Source organism: Aquarana catesbeiana, linkage group LG05, assembly GCF_042186555.1.
Source record: "Aquarana catesbeiana isolate 2022-GZ linkage group LG05, ASM4218655v1, whole genome shotgun sequence".
Lineage (NCBI taxonomy): Eukaryota > Metazoa > Chordata > Amphibia > Anura > Ranidae > Aquarana > Aquarana catesbeiana.
In genome coordinates, this window is record NC_133328.1 from 591177710 (window position 1) to 591195058 (window position 17349).

At 41.8% G+C, this 17349-nt stretch overlaps 1 protein-coding gene across 1 annotated transcript in view; it reads left to right on the forward strand.

Annotated features, from left to right (window-relative positions):
* Positions 1-17349, forward strand: part of LOC141146079 (fibrocystin-L-like) — a 491542-nt gene that overhangs the window by 271135 nt on the left and 203058 nt on the right. The window contains exons 30-32 of the mRNA XM_073632839.1: positions 8627-8726; positions 11586-11705; positions 15223-15384. Coding sequence (XP_073488940.1) covers positions 8627-8726; positions 11586-11705; positions 15223-15384 — 382 coding nt within the window. The remainder of the gene's footprint in view (positions 1-8626; positions 8727-11585; positions 11706-15222; positions 15385-17349) is intronic.

A 17349-nucleotide genomic window follows, 5' to 3' on the forward strand; every position in this document is an offset into this window, starting at 1 on the left:
CCAATAAATTGGGGGGTCCCTCGCCTATAGTCACAATTCAAGTAGAAGGGGTTTACACCCAGGGTCTGCTGGACATGGGGGTGCAAGTGATGTTACTGGAGCAAAACATTTATGAAAATTATCTAAAATATATACCCCCTCAGAAGTAGTAAGACTTTTGGGAGATTTGGGGTATCAAAATGCAGAAGTTCCCATATGATGGGTAACTCCCAATTTGATTCTTCTGCAATTGGAAAAATAGAGAAATTTGATACCTTAGTATTCATGTGTCCTGACACTCCTGGGGCAAAACAGAACTCTTTGCTGATTGGCACAAACACCAATCTAGTGAGAAGACTACTCACCCCTATAGCCAAGAAGAGTGACTAATCAATTGAAAATGTTCATTGTCATCTATGTCTAGCCTATCAACATGTTCTGCAAAAGCAGAAGGCCCCAAAGGGTAGGAAAGCTCTGGAGACTGGGCCCTGAAGAAAGAGTTCTGCAACCTAGGGAAATACCTTGATTGCGAGCCACTGTCAAGTTAACTTGGGACCAGCCCGGCCGTTTGTGGTCCTTGAAGCTGATTTTCAGGGAGAAGAATTTGGGGTGGAGCTGATTCCTGATGTTGTGTCGACTAAAGCCTTGCAGCAAAATCATATAAAAATCCCTGTCAGTATATGAAACAATACTGATCTCCTAGTCAAGCTAAAACCTAAACCTTGGATGTTGCACGAGCAGGTGAACACAGCTAAGGGGAGGGTCAAGGGACGGCACCTGAAATAGCAGGAGATGTTCTTGAAAAATGAATACAATGTGGGCTGTGCTAAAATGGCTCAACACAGAATTCAACTTCAGGAAGATTCAGAAGAGGGCTCAGCGAATACCATCAGACAATCTGGAAGATCTTCAAGAGCAACTGCCTGAGTTGCAGTGGACAGGGATTATCTGAGATTCGTCAAGCCCTTACGCCTCCCCCATAGTGGTGGTAAGGAACAAAAATGTCTCCCTCAGAATATGTATTGATTATCAAAAACTTAACTGGAGAACAAATCCTGAACAATACACCACTCCACGGATAGAAGATGCTCTGCAGTTGGGGCAGAGGGGCGTGTGTGTTAGATCTGAAAAGCAGGTATTACCAAATCCCTATGGACCCAAACGACAGGGAGAAGACTGATTTAATTTGCCCACTGGGTTTTATCGAGTTCAACAGAATGCCCCAAGGATTGTCAGGAGCCCCTGCAATCTTTCAGTGACTAATGGAATGTATCATAGGAGACATGAACCTGATTGAGAAGACTTTTGAGGAACACAAGGTGTGACTGGAAAAGGTATTGCAGAGGCTCCATGAAGAAGGGTTAAAATTGTTGTTGGAGAATTGTCAATTCTATCAACCCCCAGTCACCTATCTAAGGCATGTTGTTTCCACAGAGGGAGTAGCCACCAACCCAAGAAAGGTAGATACTGTCACATCCTGGCCTAGATAGAATCATGTCAGTGCACTGAAGATCATTCTTAGAATTCTGCTCCTACTACTGAAGTTTTGTTGAAGGGTTCACTAAAATTGCTCTTTGTGCAGTATGGCCTGCCTCAGCATATCCATTCCAATCAAGGAAGAGACTTTGCGAATAAGCTCATAAAAAGACTGTTAGATCTGCTAGGTATTCAGAAATACAGAATAACCTCCTATCATCCATAAAGGGACCCACTGCTAGAACGTTTCGACTGCACCCTTCTAAATATGCTTGGGACTCTCTCGGCCAAAAACAAACAGAATTGGAGTAGGCCCATTGCAGCTGTAGTACCTGCTTATAATAGCACTGAAAATGGAAGCTTGTGCTATTCACCATGTCTGCTGATGTCTGGGAGAGAAGCTTGACTACCTGTCGATCTGACCTTTGGCACTTCCTTAGATCAGACCTCAATAACATCTCAGTGAGGATGTTTCAAAGAATTTGAAACCCACGGATGAAAAAACCTTGGGGGGTCTCCAATGTCTGAGATCAACAGAACAAAAAGAACTTAAAGTAAGGATACAAGACTTGCAGCCTGGGGACAGAGTATTGCTGAGAGATTTGGGTGCCCAAGGGAAGCACAAACTAGCTGGCCACTGGAGGTCTCAGCCCCTTATAGTGTGCAAACAACTGACTGGACTTCCACCATATCAGATTCACCCAGAAGGGAAAATGGGCCTATTAAAGATATGGCATTGCAATAATCCCTTGCCCAGAGTGGGAGCAGTTCAGATTTTCTCACAGACTGATGCTAGTCCTAATAGGATGGTTTCTTGCAGACCTTGTTCATTTACCCAGTCTCAAGACACTGTTCTAAGCACAGATGAAGAGGACATTGAAGAAAAAGGGATCGACTGGCTGTGGCCTTCTTCACCTAAAGAAACTACTACATCTTCTTTAGCCAAAGAAACAGACTTGGTAATCCCTAGACCTCTGACGCCAAAATGCACTCTTCAATGTCAGTCACTAGAGGCCTCAGAGGACCTCGTAGTGTCATCTATAGCAGAAGATGTAGAGATGGATCAAGATCACATGGATATAACAATGCAAACCTACTGAATCGCAGTAACCATGAACCAAGCAAGCCATTTGGACCTCAAAGGGACTGACATAAGATACCTTGGGAGAAAGTTCAGGTGGTTTGTTTTCATCCGATCTCCATAAAGGACAGCGGGGCTTTGACCGGTCCATCTCCACACAGTGAGTGGAGACGGACCTATCATCCGCCTGCTCAGCGGGGATCAGCAGATCAAACCCTGCTGAGCAAAGCCGAGTCCGTACACAGACAAGCCTGTGTGAAAGGGGCCTTAGGCTGTTTTGATGGTTGCTTTGTGTGTTTGCTGTAATTGTTGTACATTTTTTCTCAAAAGTGGGTTTTTGTGGACATGGCTTCAATTTTTTGTGTATTTTTCCTGTCCCACAATGCATTTGTGAGCATCTGCTGACCCGTGTTTTGTTATTGTTACTAACAAATGTCAATTGTACTCTAACAACTCCTAACTCTGCTTCATCATGTACACAGAAAAGCAGCTTCCTACTTACCATAATCAGAAATGTATGTGTGTGGGAACTGAGGTGGGGTTGGTGCTATGCTGTAGTTTGTTGGTATGCAGCATTTTTTAAATCCTGTTTTGTTTTTGAGAATCTTGCAACAAATTGATGGGGATGGGTGGGATGGTGAGAGCTGTTTTACTTTAAAATGTTTTGCCTGGTTAATATTAGCCTTTTGTTCCCTGCTGTCCACTGTGAAAGTTAAGATGTGATCCCTTTTAGATTGTAAGCTCTTTTAAACATGGCCCTTCTAAGCTTAGTGTAATGCAGCATCATAAATACCGTTCCTTTTTGCACAAGTAAATTAATGTACCTAATTGTGTTGCTGCTGTCCAAATAAATGTAGCATATTAAACTATGTATGTATTTGTTGGATCTTGGATCAATAACACTTTTATTATTTTTCATCAATTGGAATGTATTGTTAACACCCATACAAATAGATAAACCTATAATAGTACAAAATAAACATTTAATAAATAAATAATAAATACCCCCCCCCCCCCCAAAAAAAAAAAAAAAAGTTAACAACTCCAAAGCTGAATTGATTGGACCATTGAATTCAGCTGGTGGATAGGTAAGAGTGTTCAACATGTCAACCTGGGCCTTCATTTTTTAAATCATCAGCTGCAATAAACAGGGTTTTGAGTGCACTCCAATGAACAAACAGTATAGTATCCCTTTAACTAGCAAACAGCCAAGGTTCCGGGATAGCTTTGGTCATGGGCAGTCTTTAGTTGTAAATCTTCGCTAGCTAAACCATTTGAGCTCGTTGGCCCCTGTTGCGGCCGTCAGTTAAGTCTGCAGGCAGTATTAGGGTAGCAGGTTAGGCAGTTACTAATGGCTCAGTCTATAGCAGCGATAACAAAAAATGAGCGCAAGGCCCTCTCACCAGACCCAGCTATACAACAATAATGATCCCTCTGGCTGGACGCGCGCTCACTCTGAGTTGCCTGGGAGAATCTGGTCTGCAGTGCAGCACGTTGGTACCCAGACAGTGGTTCAGACTCTCTCCCTCTGGTGGTGTGGGTCTCTCTCCACTTTTGGGTGCAAATTGTGGCAGAGCAAAGGGGCTTCAGTGGCTTGGTCCATCCCTCTCTGCTAGCGTTCTCTCAGCCACACTTCAGCCTCCCCTCTCTGTCTCAGTCTCTCTCTTAAGATGACACTCCCCTCAGCACCCGTCCTCTCCTCACACTGTCCTCCGTACAGTTCTCGGCAGCCTTAAGATGCTGGGGCAGCGCAGATCTCTCCCCTGCTTCAGATGCCAAGGCTGGCACAACTCCAGGGCCTTTTGTGGCTTGGGCTCGCTGCTGGGATGGTGTTGGGCTATGTGGTTGTCCCTCATGGACGCACAGTTCTCCCTGCACACTCCTCCACAGCCCTGGGTATCACTTCCTGAAAAAAAACTTTCACTTCTGAGTGTCATCTGTGTCTCATGTTCAGGAAGGAAAGGTCAGCATGTCCCTATCTCCATCTTGTGGCCAAAAGGAGAAACTGCATAACAAATAGTCTTACATTATACTCTATTCATTTCCTGCATGGCCAAATGACAAAATGCCTGTTAAATACTCCCTCACCAAGGAACCTTTGATTGGCAAAGGAGGGACAGAGTCCATCAACATATACTGTCTGCAATCCCTGACATGCTTTTAAAATACCTAAGGAGGCAAAAACAGATTAGTCCCAAGCATATCTAAGAGGATGCGATTAAACCTTTCTGGCTGAGGGTCCCCTTGAGGGTGGTAGGGAGTTGTTCTTGATTTCTGAATACCCAAAAGGTGTAAGAGTTTCTTGATGAGTCTACTCTCAAAGTCTCTCCCTTGATCAGAGTGAATACGTTGAGGTTGGCTGTAACGGACAAAGAACTTCTCTGCCAGAGTTTTGGCTACCATATATGCTTACTGGTCTTTAGGAATGTCTGGGCATACCAGGTGAAGTAGTTGGTTACCACCATGACATATCCCTGTCCACTCGAGTCAGGTTTCAGACAAAAAGTCAATGCACACCGATTCCATAGGTCCTTGACTTTGAAGATGGCCTATTGGGGCAGCTCTGTGGGGTAAAGTCCTCCTTTATATACACCGTATGCAGGAGTGACAGTATCCCTCAACTTCAGCCCTCATACAGGGCCAATGGAACCAGTCTCGCACCAGTTTAAGTGTGCTTGCTGCAGCCATTCCTCAAAACTCTCTTCACTGACAGGAACTGGCTGTATTCCAGAAAAGGTTCCCAGCTTTTGGTATTTGGACCCAGTGTATGTTAGACTACTCTTCTGACACTTTGTCACAAACTCTTCCAAGGCAGCAATGAATTCCGGCCCTATAATGGCTACAGGCGTCGGTAAGGTAGCTTCTTCCAATGAGGCTACTTGGCCTGAGCTTGACAGGATGCTTTCAAGGGTGCTGTCTTGGTTGTTTGCTAGCAGAACAGGATATCCCGAACGAGCCCTCAACTGTAGCACCACCCCCGAAGGAGCCACTTGGTAATTTTTGGTTCTCTGTTCTGCGCCTCAACTCCAACAGCCTCAGCCCCTCGGCACACCAGGTTTAACAATACCACTGTGAGCACAAATGACATCACAAGTGAGATATACCTTTTATCTGGCTGCGGGATATTGCCAATAAACAAGCACACATCTGTTTTGTGGAAAATACACTTAATCTATTCATACATATTAAGTAATCAATTTAAATGAAATTTCACACAGCAGACAAATTAGAACACAGGCTGCTTAACAGGGTTTTGAGTGCACTAAAATGAATAAACAGTAATGTACCCCTTTAACTAGCAAATGGCCAAGGTTCCAGGATAGCTACGGTTAGGGGCAGTCTTTAGTTGTAAATATTTGCTAGCTAAAACGGAGCTCGTTGGCGCGCGATGCAGCCATCAGTTAAGCCTGCAGGCAGTATTAGGGTAGCAGGTTAGGCAGTTACTAATGGCTCAGTTTATAGCGGTACAGCTGTATTTATACTGAGATTAAATTACACACAGGTGGACTCTATTTACTAATTAGGTGACTTCTGAAGACAATTGGTTCCACTAGATTTTAGTTAGGGGTATCAGAGTAAAGGAGGCTGAAAACAAATGCACACCACACTTTTCATATATTTATATTTGTAAAAAAATTTGAAAACCATTTATCATTTTTCTTTCACTTCACAATTATGTGCCAATTTGTGTTGGTCTATCGCATAAAATCCCAAAAAAACACATTTACGTTTTTGGTTGTAACATGACAAAATGTGCAAAATGTCAAGGGGTATGAATACTTTTTCAAGGCACTGTGTATATACACTTGTGCTGACCTTGGCTTGGTATCAAAAGAGCCCCTAATTTTCCACTTCTTAATCAGGGATTAAACAGTACTGACTGGCATATTCAAGGCATTGGATATCATTTTATATCCTTTTCCATCATCTGTAAAGTTTCATTACCTTGTTATGCAGGTCTTTCAATATTAATACCAAACTTTCACAATTTCATTGGGGTATGCAAACTTTTTGCAAACAGGCCAGGGTATGCAAACTTTTGTGCACAACTGATATATATATAAACATCACCAAGTGAGACCCAGCACTAGCCCTGCTTCACCTAAACATCGAACATTTCCCCATTGACCTTCGTGATATTACAGTAATCATTCTAATATCCACCAAGTCGCTCATCACAAGACTCTGGAAGTCTGTTCAAGCACCCAATGTGTCTGAGCTAGTTGCTCTTGTGAATCTAACCTATAACTATGAGTATAGCTCCTAGGGCAGGCTCTATCCCCAAATATAATTGGATAAGGAGTCCATGACTCTCAGCGATATCTCCCACTACTGTTTGATGTACCCTATAAGTTTACACTGGGGCGGCATCGGCGGTAAAACGCCGCTATTATTAGCGGTGTTTTACCATCGGTATTCGGTCGCTAGCGGGGCGGTTTTACCCCCCGCTAGCGGGCGAGAAAGGGTTAAATACCACCGCAAAGCGCCTTTGCCGGCAGTATAGCCGCGCCGTCCCATTGATTTCAATGGGCAGGAGCGGTGAAGGAGCGGTATACTTTTTTTACCGTCCTGCCAGCGCATCGCTCCAGTGCGAAAGCCCTCGGGGCTTTCACACTGGAATGAAAGCAGCGGCACTTTTGGGTCGGTTTGCAGGCGCTATTATTAGCGCAATAGCGCCTGCAAACCGCCCCAGTGTGAAAGGGCTCTTATGGTGTGCTTTTATATACTGAAGGCTGGTCTGTTGTTAATTTGTTGCTATGTGTCCCTTGTTATTTGTATAACATGTATAACATTATAATTCAATAAACATCTATTGTTAAAAAAAAAAAATTAGCAAACTAAAATGCACATACAAAAGAGACAGGCTGGGCAAATTAAGTGGGGAAGGGAAAGTTTCTATTAAGGTAAGAAATATGTGGTTAAAGCTATAGTTTGTTTTAATATAACATTGAGAGACATCTTGTAGCCCGCCTACACAAGCCACAGCTTTTTGCACCACACACATATTTGGAAAACTCTGATGTCATGGCTGGGATTTGAAACAATAACTCTAGTGCTACTAGGCAGAAGGGCTAACCACTACACCACTGTGCTGCCTAAAGTTTTAAGTAGAATTTATAGTAGTACCATGATTCAAGAATTAGGATATATAATTATAAGTAGATATTCTAATAAAATTAGACATGAAAATTGTTTGTCATATACTAGAGATATAACTATAATTGTTATGGATATATTTAACATTAGAAAAAAAGTATGCATTATTCATGAAAAAATCAATTAGTTTGCGAAAATGTAAAAAAAAAAAAAACACTACAAAACAGGAAAGAAAACTAATATATTTAGTATCGAAAGCAGACAAACAAAACATCAAACTTGCCAATTGTTTCTTTTTACACGCTAATGGGATCTTGGCTAAATCATTCAGTCCTACACTCTCTAGAGACCATATTTAGCATATTCTATTATGGAAAAGTGACTATCCTGACTTGACATTTACTAATAGGTGTTCACCTATTTGATGGTGCTTCGTTCTCCACATCTAAGTCTTAATTGTTTCAATTAGGTGCAATTAGGAGTCTAACATTTATGTCTTCTCTTTATTCTTAGTAAATTAACCCCAAAATGTCATAGTATGCCTAGTCCTTACTGTTAATCACGTTGTATGCTAAATTGTGTTATTACCATTGTTGATCCTTTTTATGCTTGCCTAGTTACCAACCATATTGGGTGACAAATTACATTTGCCTTTATTATGTGGTTTGGTGCCTTTTCTTTAATATCACACTACTATTGAGTACTAAGTATTACTTTCGGTGACTTCCTGTGATATTGTATGTTTGTACACTTAACAAAGTGTGTCAGAGGGGCTTAGGTTCTTAAGAAGGTCAAGGCAAAGAATCCATCCTATCCGTTGACTCCAATGGGAGTAGCGCTACACATGTATGGCCAACTTTGCAAAAGATCAGACAATTGACAATCAAATCTGACAATTCATTGACTAAATTGAAAGGCAAAGCCATAACATGCATAGACATTCTATAGTGACCTCTCTCCACTTATAACAGATTACATCTCATCATTCAACAGGTTGAAGTCTACATCAATGGAATTCCATCCCATTGTACTGGGGACTGTGGTTACACCTGGAATGTGTTGGAAACTCCAGAAATAAGCTCTATTAGTACAGGTAGAGTATCCACATATCTTCTGTACTATTTGCCTGGAAGAAAAAAAATCCTTGTTTGGTTTAGGGGGGAGTTGAAAAGTCTGCATTATCATACCACCACTCCAGCTAGCCCCAATGCTGTCCTTTCCATCCTATGGCTCCCCATGCTGTGGGCAGTTCCTCAGTTTCATCACATACAATGCAGTTCTATTGACCCTGTATTGTTTGTGGTGCATTCAGAAGTGTGCCTGGGAGTGCCTTAGAGAGGCAGCAGCGCTGGACTGGTTGCACTAACGGAAGGACCCAGTTGGGGCAAGGTATAAAGTAAGTATTACCCTTTATTCCTCTACCCCTAGGCAAAATCAAGCATTTAACCCTTGAAGTAGGGGGAGGCCCCACTGCAAAACTTTTTTTTTTCTTGTGCCCAGAGTTGGGCTTTAACTCCAGCCTACGGCACTCTGTTTTCAACTATGTGACTTTTTTGAAAATGAGGATTCTTATCCTGGTGTGTTAGCTTTCTGAACTGAGCCTATTGTGTTTCACATTTGCCATTCATTCTTCACATGGGCTACCTTTGCGCTAGACATGATTGAGATTTGATTTTTGACCATATTGTGCTACAGTTGATACCCCTCTGTGGTTACACAGAAGCACCCCATAAGGATGTTACTCGCAGTCACAAGAGCAATGGTGGTCAATGTAAAAAAAATAGAAAAAATAAAAATAGAAAAGAGTCTTAAATGGTGCTCGACACTTCTAGAGGGCCACACAATTGCAACACATTTTTGTGCATTGAGGTGCAGTGCTTCAAGTTAGTCATCCAAAATGAATGGGCTTTAACACACTTTAGAGCCCAAAAAATGCAGTACTACAATGCACACTGAAGAGAAATTGGAGTCATTAGTGCATTGAGGTTAGTAAAAGTTAGTTATCCAAAATGAGTAGGCTTTAACACACCTTTAAGTGGAATTTCACCCAAAAGGGGAAGTTCCACTTGTTTGCATCCTAAGATGCAAACACCAGCACACAAAGCCAATTGAAGAATCGGCCCGGGTGAGGACATTGCTGGATCCTTGGACAAGTAAGTGTCCTTATAATAAAAGTCAGCAGTTACAGTATTTGTAGCTGCTGACCTTTAAGTAATTTGGGGGGACTGGATCTCTTCTTTAAAGCAGACACTACACTGCATCTGAGCACCACAAACCAAAAACGCAATTTACTGTAATCCATTTTAATCCATCCAATTTAATTTGTCTCCATGCATTATTACTAAGAAATCACTTTGAATAAATACAACCTAGCATTTCTGGCTGTGGCCATCTTGAGTAAAAGCAGATGATTCATGTAGCATTTACTTATTGGAATCCATCTGCCCTTAACTCAGACAGAAAGGTGTGCTTAGCTGAGAAAACCTCTCCTTCCCTCCTGAAGACTCCTGGGATGTAAGACATCATTTGCCTAGGCCTGTAAACCAGGAAATAACTGAATAAATGTAAAAAAATAAGTTTAACCACTTCAATACAGGGCATTTTTATCCCCTTACTGCCCAGGCCAATTTTCAGCTTTCAGCACTATCACGCTTTGAATGACAATTGTGCGATCATACAACACTGTACCCATATGACATTTTGATCATTTTTTCCCCACAAATAGAGCTTTCTTTTGGTGGTATTTGATCACCTCTGCATTTTTTATTTATTGTGCTATAAACAAAAAAAGACTGCCAATTTTGAAAAAACACAATATTTTTTACTTTTTGCTATAATAAATATCCCAATTAAAAAAATATATATATTTCTTCCTCAGTTTAGGCCGATATGTATTCTTCTACATATTTTTAGTAAAAAAAATTGCAATAAGCATATATTGATTGGTTTGCGCAAAAGTTATAGCACCTTCAAAATAGGGGATAGATTTATGGCATTTTTTTTTTTTTTAACTAGTAATGGTAGCGATCAGCAATTTTTGTCAGGACTGCGATATTTTGGCGGACAGATCAGACAGTTTTGACACTATTTTGGGGCCATTCACATTTATACAGCGAACAGTGCTATAAAAATGCATTGATTACTGTATAAATATCACTGGCAGGGAAGGGGTTAACACTAGGGGGCGATCAAGGGGTTAAGTGTGTTACCTAGAGAGTGATTCTAACTGTGGGGGGAGGGGACTGACTGGGGGAGGTGAGCGATTGGTGTTCCTCTGTACTGGGAACATGCGATCGGTCTCCTCTCCCTGACAGGACGTGGATCTGTGTGTTTACACACACAGATCCATGTCCCTGCTCTGTGACTGGCATTTGCGGGTGACTGGCGGACATCGCGGCCACCAGGCACTCGCATCGGCTACGGAGTGATGCGGCAGGCGCGCACCCCCTAGCGGCCGGAAAGCCGAGGACGTCATATGACGACCGCCCCGGACAAGAGAGCCACCTTGTGGCCGTCATTGGACTATACACGGGATGGGAAGAGGTTAAAACAAGTTAATATGATATACTTTCCTATCTATTTTCTAATGCTAGCAGCATAAGGGTTACAATTATAAGTGTTGATTGAGAGAGTGAAGTTCTGCTTTAATGCCCAAAAATGTTGTTACTGCAATGCACACATCATTGGTATAAATGGCTGCAATAAAACCACCCAGCATTGGTGTCAGTGGTTGCAACAATAACCCCCAGCATTGGTGTCCATGACTTCAATAAAAATCCCATCATTGGTCTTAGTGACCACAATAATCATGTCCATAATACAAACAAGCTAAAACTAGTGTTTAATATTTAATATTACATGATGACCCAGAATTATATACATTGCAATATTATATATGTCCAAAGAATTGCTAATTTTGCAGACAAAATTATTTTTGAACACTTTATTTTAGAGTGGAATGGAGATGTTGAAGTCCTTATAATAAATGGAACTGGATTCTCAAACAGTATTGGCAATGATACCACATCTGTTACTATTGGCAACATTACCTGCCCCATTCTTAATATTACCGGTAAGTCATTTAATGAACAATGTAAGCAATGGCAGAAAACCAACACAACCAATAACCATACGTGTTAAAAAACAAGAAGGAATTTGACTAGTATTGGAATGTTTTCTGTTTATGATGTTCCGTTTGACCTGTGCAAGTGTGGGAACCCCAGGATTTCCACACTCTCATCAAGGATTGTTTGGCCATGGTGAAAATAAATGGCACCAATTTAAACTTTATTGGTGCAAGCAAAAGGTTTTAAATTCAGTAGGGCTTCATAAGAGTTTTTGGGGAAACTCTATCCCATTACCATATGCTGGAGATCAATAGCGGCTGGTGAGGCACGGAGGCAAGGAGGCATGGAGGCAAGGAGAAGGAAGAGCCAGGGCAGCTCCGGCGAACACACAGGCATTCTCCTTCTGGTCGAATAGAAACCAGAAGTGTGTCCTAAGACACGATTGGCCAGGGAGTCCCAAGACTCCCTGGCCAATAGGGGCTATCTGATTGGCCGGGAGGAGGATAAGGCAGAATGGCAAATATTCATTCGCTAAAGTCACACAACTGGGTGGGATCATGGTGCAGTGCTCTGTGCCCCGAGCCCACACTGTTTTGAAGCCTATTAGAGCCTCTAGCTCTAATAACGTGCTTCAAAAAAATACACCCCCGCCATTGGAATCCATGCCTCATACCCATGCACATGAATTAAAGTGTCAGTTAAGCCACAACTCCTCAAACAACGGTTGGATGCACCCTGCGCAAATGTAGCTATCGGGGAGGGTACCATATACCAGCACAGAAGGAGTTTATAATTAGTTTCCAGAAAGAGCCCTTCAGTGAACCGTGCACGATAGTATACCAGATCTGGACCAATTATATTGTTCCAAAGAGGAACCCAAATCTTTTTTACTTTGAGAAATTTACAATGTATGTTCTACAGGATTGCAATCCAATAGTGATTTATAGATTAGTTACAGCATAACTTTGGAGAAGGGGTCATGGCAACAGGTATGTTTAAAGGCAGTGAGTGGTGAATCATGTATGTATGTTTCAGCACAGTTTTATTTTAATTACATGTCGGAGGCCTTATAGGAAGCCTGCAATGTGTTAAAGCTTAACATATCCTTAATAGAGGGCTGGTCGTATATTCAGTGAAAGCCCTGTCTTGTCCACCATCCTGGGCTCCTCGTAACTGGAGCCAAAAGTAGGGCTATGAAGCAGGGTAGCTAATAGCATATGAGGAGATGTTAATCTACCCGAGTATTTTGCCAAGTCCCACATCCTTAAAGAATGTTTAGAAATCGGATTAGTTATTGGATTTCACCTATCAGGAGTGATCCACAATATAGTATCCACAGCTATTATTATTATTATTAGGCTAGTAGGTAAGCTTCTACTGTATGTGTTTTACCTTTTTACGCTTCTATGCTTACCCACAAGGGGGTGTTGGTTACTGCATGGTTTGCTGCTAGCAGATAATTTGTGTCACATAATAATAGCTGAAAATCTGTGGCACCACTAAATCCCCTTGAAGGCGTGGATGGAACAGAATTTTCTAAGAGACACTAGCCCTAGCATCCTGCCAAATATATTTGATACATCTGCATAGTTTTTAAAATGTGTAGAGGGATGTAGACAGGGAGAGATCTAAAAGGGTAGAGGAGCTTGGAAATCTTCATCTCCAACCATAAACTGGTACTTTTTCAACGATTCGAGAATTGTCATGGTTCAACGCATGAAGGACCCAAAGTTTGTTGCATATAAACTTTCATAGGATGGTGTGAGATATATAGGGCAATTTATCCTGTATCCATTGGTAGGGGATAGCTAACTGAAGATATCAAAGTTGGCCAGGTGCAAGGGAGATATTCTTGGACATGGACTTGTTTACACATAATCCCGAGAGAGAAGAAAAGTCTGTGCATATATGGGTCAAATTAGAGAGGGAATCATTGGATTTGTGAGGAATAATATAAGACATTGTCTGCAAATAGAATGACTTTATGTTGATATCCTGCAACTTCTATTCCCCAAACATCCAGTTTGACTTTAATAGATAAGGCTAGGGGTTCCATTGCAAGGGCAAACAGTAGAGATGAGAGGGGACACACATGCCTTGAGCCTCTGCTAATCGGAGAAAAGAGGACAGGAAGCCTGCATATTGAACGAATGTTCTAGGGTTGTCATAAAGAGCTGTAACCCATGAGAGAAAGTGAGGGCCAAGTCCCCAAGTTGTCAATAGTGTCTTTAGATATGGCCATGATAGGCTATCAAATGCCTTGTGACAAATTGGGTGAAATGTGCAGCGCTTATGTGATCATATAAACCATAACAAATAATATGAGTACAAAAAACATGAATAATAAATGATGTACTCAAAAAAACGCCAAGCAGTCCTCTATTATGACATGTGATGTCTATAAACAGATGAACTTGGACGTGTGATGTCCAAGAAAGAAAAAAGTCAGTGACAAGCTTCAATCATGTGTGATGATAATCCTCAACCACATGTGGATATAGTGATAGTCTTTAACTTCAAATATGTATGATGTAATAACAGTTGATAGTAGATCCACCACCAAAGACACCAGAAGCCGCTTACCTGAGGGATTGAACTCAAATAGGGGTACACCTAGTGAGTCAATCAAGCTTTGTGGTATAATATACCAAGGGGATCAGATGCTCTATCCAAATATGACCTCCAGATGGACCTCCGAACAGGTGTGGATGGACTCAGTAGATATAGGCAGTCAGTCCCACCATGAAAAGAAAGAGGAAGGCATATAGCGTAACTCCGTATGGAAATTTTAATTCATGAAAAGCAAAGAAAATACACTCACGTGTTTAGCAGTAAAATCAAGAGCTTGTATAAAAGAAGACAGTGGTCTCAGCATATCCTCCCGACGCGTTTCGACTTAGAAGTCATCATCTGGGGTGCTGGACCACTGTACTGGCTGAGTATTTATAGATACTGGTTACCCCCATAACAAGTGGCAGCTCCGTTTGATTGAAATTGCACTTCCCTCAGGTAAGCAGCTTCTGGTGTCTTTGGTGGTGGATCTACTATCAACTGTTATTACATCATACATATTTGAAGTTAAAGACTATCGATATATCCACATGTGGTTGAGGATTATCATCACACATGATTGAAGCTTGTCACTGACTTTTTTCTTTCTTGGACATCACACGTCCAAGTTCCTCTGTTTATAGACATCACATGTCATAATAGAGGACTGCTTGGAGTTTTTTTGAGCACATCATTTATTATTCACGTTTTTTGTACTCATATTATTTGTTATGGTTTATATGATCACATAAGCGCTGGACATTTGTCATTTTTGCAACTTTATCCACTGCTGTGCTGGCTGCTTTAGTTTTTTTTTTTTTTCTTTTATAGACAGCGCGGTATATATTTGTTTATAATTTACAGTAATGTTATCAAATGCCTTGTGAATTTCAAAAATATTAGAAAGGTCTCCTGCTCCCTGATTTGTCCATGTGTATAATACTGGAATTTTTCATTTTTTTTTATCTTAAGCCAATGAGATCAGATGTCTGGTACAGAAGGCAAGTGCGGGGACCTTCCCGATCACAGTGTACATCGCAGGGGTTGGGCTGGCACAGTTTTCCGGTGGAAACCTGACCCTTACCCAAGAGCTGTCTGTTTCATCTATCATACCATCGGCAGGAAGCTCAGCAGGTAATGTTAAATGCTTGCATGTTTACTAATGTGTAACTGTAACACCTACAGGTATTTATAATCTCTCACAGAGCTCACAGTCCTTTACATGAAAATGCCTTCATTTGATTTTTTTCCCCACAAGGATGTTCAGGCATCATCCAGGGTCACTATGTACTTTCTCGACTGAGATTTGTGCTCAGAGATAACAAAGTTATATAAATACTGGTGCCTCTGCATTTTTAGCCTTGTTGGCAAATGTTGATGCATATCAGCCCCTGCTGCAGCCTCTCACCTTGTGACTTACAGTACTACAAAGCTACAGTGTTGCAGTCTGATCACAGGGGGAGCAGAGACTGAGAAAAACTATGGTAAGTATGATAACAATTTTCTGTATTCCTGGGGCTAATCATGTCAACCTACGAATGGGTTATAGCTAGCATGAAAAGAAAGGGCGGGACCAAGAAAAATAAAGAAAAACAAGACACTACGCAGCCTGAATGCAAAAGGACTGTATTAATATCACACGGAAAGCGCAGAAGCAAGCACCAAAGTGCCCAAAGCCCGGAAAGGGCCATCCATCATGTCCAAATGGTAATGTCTGATGAAAGTGTTAGGAGACTTTCAGCTGGCACACCACTTCCACTGGAACCCTGGCGTGACTTGCCCACAAAGTTGATCGTCCTTGTCGAATGCACATGAACCCCCTCTGGAGGGAAAGACCCAAAGCTACCTATGCTTGTCTGATGGTTTGAACCATCCAAGAGGAAAGGATTCTAGGTGGGGCCATTTGACCCTTTTTTAGGACCTACTGGTAGGATGAACAAGTTATCCGCCAGCCTTTTGTTTTATTAACAAAAGTAGAGTTACACTTCAAATAGTCAAAATGCATCCAGACAGGTGCCTTCATTCCACCCCAAGCTGCTGTGGGACTCAAAAGCATCCCAGCTGCCATATGGGGATTTGTTCAATCTAGAGAAACATCACTGAATGAAGTAAGATGCAGCATGCATTACAGACAAAAAAAGGGAATAAAATCAGGCTAAATTACATACCCCCCCCCCCCCACACACACACCCGGGTAAGCGGGGGGGGGGGGCATGCTGCTGCTTACCACCGACTGCCAACTGCACCATTTAGGCCGCATACATCTGCCCGGGCATCATGGATCAGCAGAGAATTTACCGCTGACCAGGAGCTTTCCACCTGGAGAGGCTAAACCAGGCAGGAGAGTTAGAGATTTTCGTTATTCTTCCTTCACTCATTCTTTCAGTAGCAGGAGAGCTGTCCTGGAGCGAGCATAAAAAAGGAACGCTGGGGTATGGGGAATCCCTCCTTTTATTTGAGCAGAGGGTTGTCCTGTGGGGTTGGAGGGGTAGAGCTGACCCATTCGTAAGTTGACATGATTAGCCCCAGGAAAGAATATAGCATTTTTGCTGTCAATTTGTGACATGCCAGGAATTACTTACATAATGTAAATGAGATGTATTTAAAGTAGAAATAAAGGCAAAACCTTATTTCCCTTTTGAATAGAGTAAGGGAGAGTTATAACCACTTTCAGTTTTATTTTTTCAGTTTTATTTTTGCCATCTGTGTCCCATTTGGGAGATTTCCCTTCACTTTCCCTACCATAACCACAACAGGAAGTGAGAGGAACCCCCCGAAATCGATAACATTTCTGTTTTTCAACAGAACTAGTACCCCCATTGGAAGATTTCTCTTCTACTCCTGTTCTGGTGGCAATCCAAAATTTGGGATTTTCTTTCACTTTCAGTGATAGTGGTAAATATGACAAAATGAGAGTGAATCTCCCTAGCAGGGACACGGACTCCATGCACACTGGAGCAGTTTATTGGAGTTTGGGCGTTTTTCTTAAAAGCCCATGAACTCCACTCTATGTTAGCCTATGTGTCCATGCTAACATGGACGTTTTGTTAGCTTTAATGAGCAGTGGAGTTTATGGGCTTTTTTCTGAACGCCAGAAAT